General features: G+C 51.3%; 1 protein-coding gene and 1 non-coding gene across 2 annotated transcripts in view; one reads left to right on the top strand and one right to left on the bottom strand.

Annotated features, from left to right (window-relative positions):
• The window catches only part of BU25DRAFT_4015 (kinesin light chain 1), a 3,982-nt gene extending 790 nt beyond the window's left edge, over positions 1–3,192 (bottom strand). The window contains exons 1-2 of the mRNA XM_033699689.1: positions 2,247–3,192; positions 105–2,182 (exon numbers count right to left, since the gene is read on the bottom strand). Of these exons, the coding sequence (XP_033567523.1) occupies positions 105–2,182; positions 2,247–3,021 (2,853 nt within the window). The 5' untranslated portion in view covers positions 3,022–3,192. The remainder of the gene's footprint in view (positions 1–104; positions 2,183–2,246) is intronic.
• Positions 3,193–3,931: 739 nt separating this feature from the next.
• Positions 3,932–4,022, top strand: BU25DRAFT_t11. The gene has a single exon. It is a non-coding gene; the product is annotated as a tRNA-Glu (tRNA).
• The last annotated feature ends 5,132 nt before the right edge of the window (positions 4,023–9,154 follow it).

The raw sequence follows: 9,154 nt of genomic DNA, 5'->3' as shown, positions 1-9,154 counted from the left end.
TCGCGATGCATCTTCTCTGCCTCAGCGTACTTTCCCTGATCGCTGAGTGCTCCTGCTACGTTGCTCATGCTCGCCAGTGTGACTGTGTGCTTGTCTCTCAATACCTTCTTTCTCAGCTCCAGTGTTTCGCGATGCATCTTCTCTGCCTCAGCGTACTTTCCCTGACCGCTGAGTGCTGCCGCTACGTGGCTCATGCTCGTCAGCGTGTGTGGGTGCTCCTCTCCTAACACGTTCTTCCTCAGCCCGAGCGTCTCGCGATGCATCTTCTCTGCCTCAGCGTACTTTCCCTGATCGCTGAGTGCTCCTGCTACGTTGCTCATGCTCGTCAGCGTGTCTGGGTGCTCATCTCCCGACACCTTCTTCCTCAGCCTGAGCGTCTCGCGATGCATCTTCTCTGCCTCAGCATACTTTCCCTGACGGCTGAGTACTGCCGCTACGTTGCTCATGCTCATCAGCGTGTCTGGATGCTCGTCTCCCAACACCTTCTTGCTTAGCCTTAGCTCCTCGCGATGCATCTTCTCTGCCTCCACGTACTTTCCTTGATCGCTAAGTGCGAGCGCTACATTGTTCATGCTCGTCAGCGTGTCTGGATGCTCGTTTCCCGACACCTTCTTCCTCAGCCCGAGCGTCTCGCGATGCATCTTCTCTGCCTCAGCGTACTTTCCCTGATCGCTAAGTGCTAGCGCTACGTTGTTCATGCTCGTCAGCGTGTGTGGATGCTCGTTTCCCAACACCTTCTTTCTTAGCCCGAGCGTCTCGCGATGCATCCTCTCTGCCTCAGCGTACTTTCCCTGACCGCTGAGTGCTCCTGCTACGTTGCTCATACTCGTCAGCGTGTCTGGATGCTCAAGCCCAAACACCTTCTCTCTGATCGACAACACCTGTTGGTGTGTTGTCTCTGCTGCCGAATATTGCCCGAGGCTTGCTTGACACCGCCCTACGCGATCTAAAAGCGAAGCGCTGGCTGCTTTGCCCACTATACCATGGATTCCAGCCACATGGATTGCGTGTGACAAGTACATCGTCCACACCTCCTTGTTTTCATGCCCGCCATATGGCACTAGCTCTTCGAGCCGCGCTACCGCTGCGTCCACCCAGGTTGTACGCTCATTGTGTCTGTCAAGCCACCGGACAGACGCCTTATAGACCAGTCGGTGCATATCGAAGAACTTGTCTCCATCTGATTCTTGTATCGTTTGTAGGCGCTCTGCGATGAATGCATACCCTCTAAGTGTTCCCAACGCTTTCGTTTGCTGCACCAAAGACTTCCCGGAAGGCAGTAGTGACTGCGGGATATTGACACGGTCTATACACGCCATGAACGAGAGGTATTCCGCGGCAAGGGGGTCTTCCTTGAGTATCTGCTCGAAAGAGATATGCCAGGTCTTTGCGATTGTGCTGTCCAGTCCTTCGTATCTGCTGGGGTCATAGAAGTGCTGGTTGAAGAGCTCGGCCTCTGCACCAGTCTGTCGGAATAATGATACGTAGCTGCTTACTGACACGTCGTTATTGTTCATGAAAGCGGCTGCTTGCACGATAGCGAGCGGCAGATATGTGAGCGCCTCAAGCAGTTCGTCAAAAGCAGTCTCGCCGTCAAACAATGACTGCTGCGTCAGCCGCAGCGCTAACAACTGCCTGGCTTCAGCTTTGCCCATGTCGGTCAGCCCTAGGACACTGCTCTGCGTCAGAGCTCCAGCTACCTTCCTGCTCCGAGTAGTGAAAAGGATCGCGCCTCTGTCGCTGCGTGGGAGATAGTCATTCAGTCGAGCTGGTTTCGAATTACTGTTCGTGGTACCTAAGAGCACCTCATGATCATCAGCGTTATCGACGATCATCAGCCAATTGTCCACGCGCTCTGAGTTTAAAGTTTCCTGAACAAGCCTCTTGACATCCGCGTTGTCATCACTGATGCCTGGTATACGGAGGCGTCCCCCAATCTCGCGGTATGCAAGCTCGAAGCTCTCCTGGCTGATTGCAGGCACCCAGAGAACCAGTCTAGCATGTGTTGCCAAAGTGCGATATGCAAACTCGATGGCAAGCGCTGACTTCCCGCACCCTCCCAATCCATATATTGTCATACGCCGATGCGTGTTGGAGATGAGGAGGTGCTGTTCGAGAGATCGGAGCTCGTCCGTTCGTCCGACAAAATGTTCATTCCTGGGGAAAGGCAGCGACGAGAAGACTATATACAGTTAGCTGTGTATGACTCACATAGAAGTATGCTACTTCGCTAAGCCAGGACATACCGGGCAGGTTCTGCGAGCTGCCAGTTCCGCGGCCCTCCTGCCGCTTCCGTATCTCTTCTCTCAGCCGTAGGGTGGCGTATGCTTCTCCTTCTCCGTATATGAGCGACAGAAACACACCAAAAATGCCCAACAGACAATACACTTTGTCCTCCTCCCGTGTTGTCGAGCGTGTGGCTGCCCAGCTCATTCGATCCTCGATGCTGAACTCGTTGAGGCTTTGTCTGCGCAGGGCCGTGACAGGGATTCTGGTGATCTCGTGGATCTCCTGCTCCAAAGACACCCTACTACCCAGCCGCTTGCCCTGTTTGCAGAAAAACTCGATGCTGGGTGGCGCCAGGAGCTCTTGCAACGTCCAGCCTCGTGTGAACCATCGGCTCCGTCGAAAGGCTTCCTGCCACGCTATCCGGAAGGCTTCAGTATCGATGATCTCGTCCGGCACCGAGACGTCCGACAGATATACGTAGCAATTGGATGCACGCTGGTACCAGCGGAACATGGAGTTGATCGCTGTACTGAGCTCATCGCTGGTAGACTTGTCGATGCAGCAGGTATCGACCCAGAAGTACTCGAGGCCGTCTGCTGCAGCTTGTTCACCGCAGAAGCAGATCTTGGCGTAGCCAGTCTTGTCTTTGCCTGTACCGGCCACCAGCTCATTGTACGTGACTTCTTGGCCCTCGGTCCAGGTGTGTGAGAGGATAGCATACGGAGGAGCGTCGTTGTCGCTGAACGACACTAGCTCGAACGCGCCGCTCGGCAAGCGCTTCAGAAGACGCATCGCGGTGCCCACATGTTCTTGACAAACGATGACCGTTTGCCCAGTTAGATCGATCGCGATGCAAGTGTACGAGTGAAAAGGGTCAGCGCAGGGCACAAGTAAACATCTGTCGCCCAGCGCACACGCCGTACATCACGGAGCGGGTCGATCAGGCTACAAGCTGGTGCTCTTTAGACGATTGGGGCTGTGTAGTCAGCGAGTGCCCAGCCACCAGCTCCATGTACAGGACTTAGTGGGACCAGGCCACTGAGGTTTCAATCCTAGGCAGCGACACCAAGGCGGAGACGCAGCAAAGGCTCCTACATAAACGGCCGCGCTTCCGCGACCACCACCACCTTGTGTTAATGCGCTTTTGATTGTCCGCACTTTAAATTCACCTCAACATCCTTAAATGCAATAGTCTCAATTGGATCAGTTCACTCGCTTTTTGCAATGGGGGTAACGATAGGAGGGTACGGCGGCTTCTGTATCTGCGAACTCAATGAACAAGCCATCGAACTCGAGTACATTACATATGACTGTGGCGACAGTCGTCCGAGGCTGATATTCTGGAGGGGGATCGACTGTAAAACACTACTACGTTGACTGCAAGTCTACACTATCCATGATCAGAGATGGCGAAGGTCCGAAGTGCAAACCTGTCCTGGGACACCGTGCGTCCTTGGCTCGCTTGGATAGAACTTAGTTGTAAATGACGTTTACTCCCGATATGAAAGAACAGAGCAACTTCAAAGGGCTGATGGTAACGCATCGTCGTATGGTAGCTGGATTGTTGATGCACATGAACTCTGTCGGGCACTATCGGCAAACCTTTCGTTGTCCGCAATGACCATCCATCACAATAATTCAAGATTGAAATGTTTGCTACATAAATTTTATATTTGAACCATTTTTCATCAACAGTACCATCTCCGGTATAGTCCAGAGGCTAGGATATTCCGCTTTCACATCTTCGGATTTGAAGTACCGGAAAGACCCGGGTTCGATTCCCGGTACCGGAAACATTTTTTTGCCTTTGCTCGGTTTGAGTGATGTGGTTGACAGTGAACAGTTGCAACATGCGCTGCCCACACAATTCATGCACTCACCAATTGCTTCGATTTTTTCTTGTTGCTTAAGGGATCTTTTGCTCAATCGTAGGTTCTGTCAGTTCGGTGCACTACGTCAAATACTGTTCGAATCGTTCCGAGATATCCAGGATTGATGACTCTCGTACACACCAGCTTCCTCAATGGCAACACCTGGATTTCTCATCATCACCGAAGTATGCTAAAGATGTTGCATTGTCATCTTCAGTATTCTGTCTTCGACCGAACGCATGTTGAGGCATCACCTGGGCATACTCCGCTCAGGCCGACGCGCCACACCTCACCACTCATCTCATCAATCCTGCACCAAAGATCCTCGTCCTCACGAAAACCTGGATTCTAGCAAACCCTAAATGAGGCCAAAGCCAGCCAATAAAAGAACCCGGAATGTTTTCCAACGCCAAATCAAAACTCGGATATTTCGGAAATTGGGTATCGCGCGAGAGAGCAAATTGCGTCGCATGCACAGCATCAATCCTACCTGTGCATCCCCCACAACAGCCGTGCACCTGCAGTGCGCCTGCGCACTGATAGGCCTGATCGTGGACGATCAGGCGAAATTATCTGAGACGTGTCAGCGTTGGAGTCTGCGGTAATTTGCGGTCGGTCGGTCGGATTTGCAATGGTGCAGGGACATTGTTGGCAATTGCTCTGTTCGAACTCCGCAGACTTTCGAGACACCAAAAGACGACACCCTGGACCTCGAAGGAAGGCGTCGAGTGGTTGTGCTCGTATCAAGCCACGTACCCCTGTGCAAGTCGTTCGTATTCCCCCAGGTCGCATGTTACAGATGGAACATGCATGCCCGCCTGAATCCGGAGGTATGCGGATTCAGTTGGTGTGAATGGCGCCTGATCCCTCACAGACATGACACTTCAGTGTGCCATCTCGTTTGCAGCCGGTGCAATTTTGCCCTGTGCCGTTGCACTCATCGCATTTGATCGTGCCGAGTCCGCGGCAGGTTGGGCATTCCTTCATAATGTGCGGTCGTGTGTTGATTTCTTGATCGACAGTTTAAAAGTCTGATTATTGAATGAACTCGCTGATAAATAGCTGCAGGTGTGAAGGAAGGTAGGAAGGGGAAAGGAGCGACTGAAGAGGGAAGTAGAAGCTTAAGTTGGCAAGGGCGCCCAAGTGATGATGCAGCTGTCAGGTCAGAGTTTCGAAACAACAATGCAACCTCCAATCTATGCCAGGGTCTTTATATAATCTCCCGCGAGCGTTGCGCACAGCTCCGGTCCGCTTGCTACGACTCTTAATCTTGCTTGTGAAGACGATAGTTAAGCGGGTTCGTTTGCCCTGCTCAGCCACAAGATCAGGCAGCTCCAGCAGGAGCTCACGACTCGCGCAGCGGGGTTAACACGAGCGAAACCACTCACACCGTGAAGACGGTATTACCAAGGAGATGGTAGGTCTAGCTTGGCGGAAACATGACGATGGTTATGCAGGTCCCCCTAGCGTGTTATCATCTACCCATCTGATCCAAGCGTACAGACAGACCATTCTGTACGGTGCAGCAGTTCACATTCCAATGCTGTCAATACAGGTCATAAGAACGCCTGATATGCTTGGCTGTTCGACCTTCTCAAACAACACATCGGCATGCGGCGGTATCCATCGCCGTGCGTTTGATCTTGCTGACCGTGCCACAGCTGATCCACATCACCATCACAGCAAGGAGAATTGTCAAACCGCAGAAGCTCATTTCCAGTCTTCTAATGTGTTTCTTATTGTTCTCCGCAAGCGAATCACGTTGCTGATCCGGATGCCTGAGCCGAACCAATCTCCCCTCTTGAAAGCACATGGCGCAGCAGGTTTCCTGCTCGAAAATCAACGTGGAGGCCTAGGAAGACATGAATAGACCAATATAATTGCTGCCATATGGCACGTTTCTTTTTGACTGGACATGGACAGTTTCAGCGCGATACCGTGCAATTGGATTGTCTGAACAGGCACACACGTGGCAGCTGCAAGAACGTTTGCATAGCAGGACCCAAGATGGTGGGTAGGGCTGAATTGTGGTTGAGCAAATGCTGGTGCTAGCGCATGCATAGGGACATAAAGAAGGATAATGGTGCATTAATTTGACAAAGTGTCGGGTGTTTGAGGCAGCAACAAATAAATGTCGAAGACAGCCTTGGCTCCTGTGCGATAATATGAAGCAGAGATTAGGACTGCACTGCTGGTATGTGAATTGGGCAAGCAAGCTATCGATGTTCGTACCCATCGTACTCTGAAATGAGGGACCTTCCTGTAGTAGAATCAAGCCACTTGTGTAATCATGTAGTTCTTTGCACAGCCTCGAATCCTTCCGTTGCTAACACAGCGCGAGTCTACACAGCTCGTATTCGTTCTACAAAAGGAACGCGCGAACCTGAGTTGGTGTGTCGCGACTCAATACCCTGCTATATAATCCACAATGACGACGCCAGCTGTTAGAACAGGACCTTCAGCAAGACCCCAACATAGTGATCGTAAGCAAGTCAGGTCCGGTAAAGCACAGCCACAATAGTGCCTCGAGGGTAACAGCAGCTCATGATCAGATAATACCTCACCACCTTGGGGAGTACAACGCGGATGAAACATGCCGGGCACCGGTCAAAGTACGCGGCCTAAGGCGCACACATTGAAGAGTTGACATTTTAGTTTTTCGATAGTCTCAAACCCTTTAGAATAGCCCTTTGGATGGCGCTTACGTAGCAGTACACGTCACCTACCACAGACAAGTACGTATCGAAAGTGACTCCTTGATATCGACCTACTCGCAGGACGGTCGTGCTGTGCTCAAGTGAACATTCATCTGTTGACAAGAGGGCACTCAGGCCGCACCCTCTATGCTGTGGTTCTGGTTTGGCAAGCGTCGATGCGCACAGCAGCTGGCTAATACGGTTCATGAGTGGGACAAGCCCTGACTTTGATGGGTGTGAACCTCCTACGGCATTGGCCGAGTATGCATTGATATTGACGTTGACAATTATGGTGAGTGGAATAGCTTGCAAGAACAATGGCATGGTGTTATTTCTCAAGATGCCGCTGAGTGTATCGAGATAGGTGGGAGGCGGTTCAGTTGGTACGCAGCAAACAACCCCAGCGGAGATTTAGACCACATCTTCGGAGGCTCGTGAATGGATACTAAAGTTCTTAGCGACGCGTTGTAATACGCCGCTGGACGGAGGTTGCAAGCCCAACTGCTTGGCTTTAGAGGACTAGAGCGGTGAGATAAACACTCATACCAGATGCAGTAACCCGGCCAAATTATTGTGTACTGGTGGGATTCGGTCGCGTGCCGTTTGGCTTGTTAATACCTAGGGACGTTGGATCAATCAATCCAATCCAGGAACTTGCATTCGCTTTCCATGATGCATTAATCAAGCCGCATACACCTAAGTCATGTGTTTGCCGTTTTCTGTTCTGTAACGCTGATTCTGCCCATTAATTTCGGGGAGTGACAATCTGTTCTGCTTGGGGTTGTTCAATCAGTGCTGCTGCCATACCTCATCTTTCCATCACTGTGTTTGTGGATAGAAGGCTGTTACTTTGGAGGTAATTTTCACTAATCCTGGAGTATTCTCCGGGACAATGAAGCCGGTTCGAAGCTTCCACATACCGTTGAAGGCTGGCGTGATGGTGGTGGAAGGCGCGGGGAGCGAGGAGAAACCAAAATTTCAATGCGCTAAATTCGAGGAGGTGGAAGCGCTGGGTGCTGTTCGACGAGTCTGCAAAACTTCCGCTGCTGTACACTTTCGATGGAGTGGATGGTCATTATCAGACGGAATCTGACGCTGAGACTAGTCACGAGAAATCGGGTACTGTGACTCGGGAGATGCAAATATGCTCAACAAGACATAAATGATGTCGCGGGGGAATGAAGTCAGGGTGAACTGATACAGGCGAGACAAATGGTGGAGATGATGCAGAATTATTGCTGGTTGTGGAGGTAATCTTAATGTTTTCCAACTTCGGTATCTACAGCTTTCCATATATCTAACTTGTTGAGAGTGACCAACAGAGAAGATCTGCAACATATGTAAGGTCCGTCCCTACGTGCCGGGACGCACGGTGTAACGAGGCACATTTTCTTTCAGGTGCTCGGATTGTACCCACCACGCATATAAATTAACAGGTCTAGCGTGCGTCTATTTTGCAGCTCTTGCTCTCCCAGCACATAAGCCTCCGACGCTGAGAAGCGCGTTGTTGACCACGCTATCGCTTGTTTTGTCAGTGCCGTCCATCGACTCTCCCCTTGTTCGTTCGCAACAGTGTGCACTTGGGGAGACCTCGGTGGTCTAGAAAGAAAGCCAAGATGGCAAAGATCAAGACTGCACACTCAAAGAGTCAACTTAAGGTAAGAAGTGTGCATCCCGGTGGTTTCTCCGCGCGACCGGCAAGATCGTCAAAACGCGTGTGATCGGCCGTGCGTTCTAAGCGACATCTAGCAGCGGTAGCGTGCTGAGATGTCTGCGAGCCGCATTGCGCGTTGTGGCTAAAGACCCCAGCACTGAGATCCTTGCCTTAGGCAGCTCTTATTCCCGATCTGTAGGCAGCCGTACCTGATACCCACTTCTAGCATGAGTAAGGTTTGTTGTCACGCTGCGTAGAACTGTTGTGTAGAGTAGATCAAAGCTCTCTACAAGACATCTAGAGTCAGTAGGATTCACCACTGCGTGTTACTACATACCTTTCAAGGTTATACATAATTTAGGCCACCTATCTGTTACGATCAAAGGGCAACCCGCAACAACACTGAACGAACAGGACTACGTAACGAAACGAGAGAGCCGAGGAACTGTAGTATCGATCGACCCGAGCGGTGGGCCGCGTCGGCGATACTCAGTATGATCATCACTCTCAGTTGAGCAACTCGAGCGACCCGAGCAGTATACTCGGTACGATCAGTATACTCAGTACCGAGCGATCTAAGCAATCCTCTGCTCAATTAAATAGCAAGTAGACACGCTGCCCTTATGGCATCGTGTTCAACCTCGTCAATCAACTTTGTTATTGGAATCTCACTCGCTCTCGAGCCAGACAGTATACTCTGTACT

The sequence above is a fragment of the Macroventuria anomochaeta genome (genome assembly GCF_010093625.1).
Source record: "Macroventuria anomochaeta strain CBS 525.71 unplaced genomic scaffold BU25scaffold_1, whole genome shotgun sequence".
Classification (NCBI taxonomy): Eukaryota; Fungi; Ascomycota; class Dothideomycetes; order Pleosporales; family Didymellaceae; genus Macroventuria; species Macroventuria anomochaeta.
The sequence above is the reverse complement of the archived record's forward strand: the minus strand, read 5'-3'. Positions and strand labels throughout refer to the sequence as shown.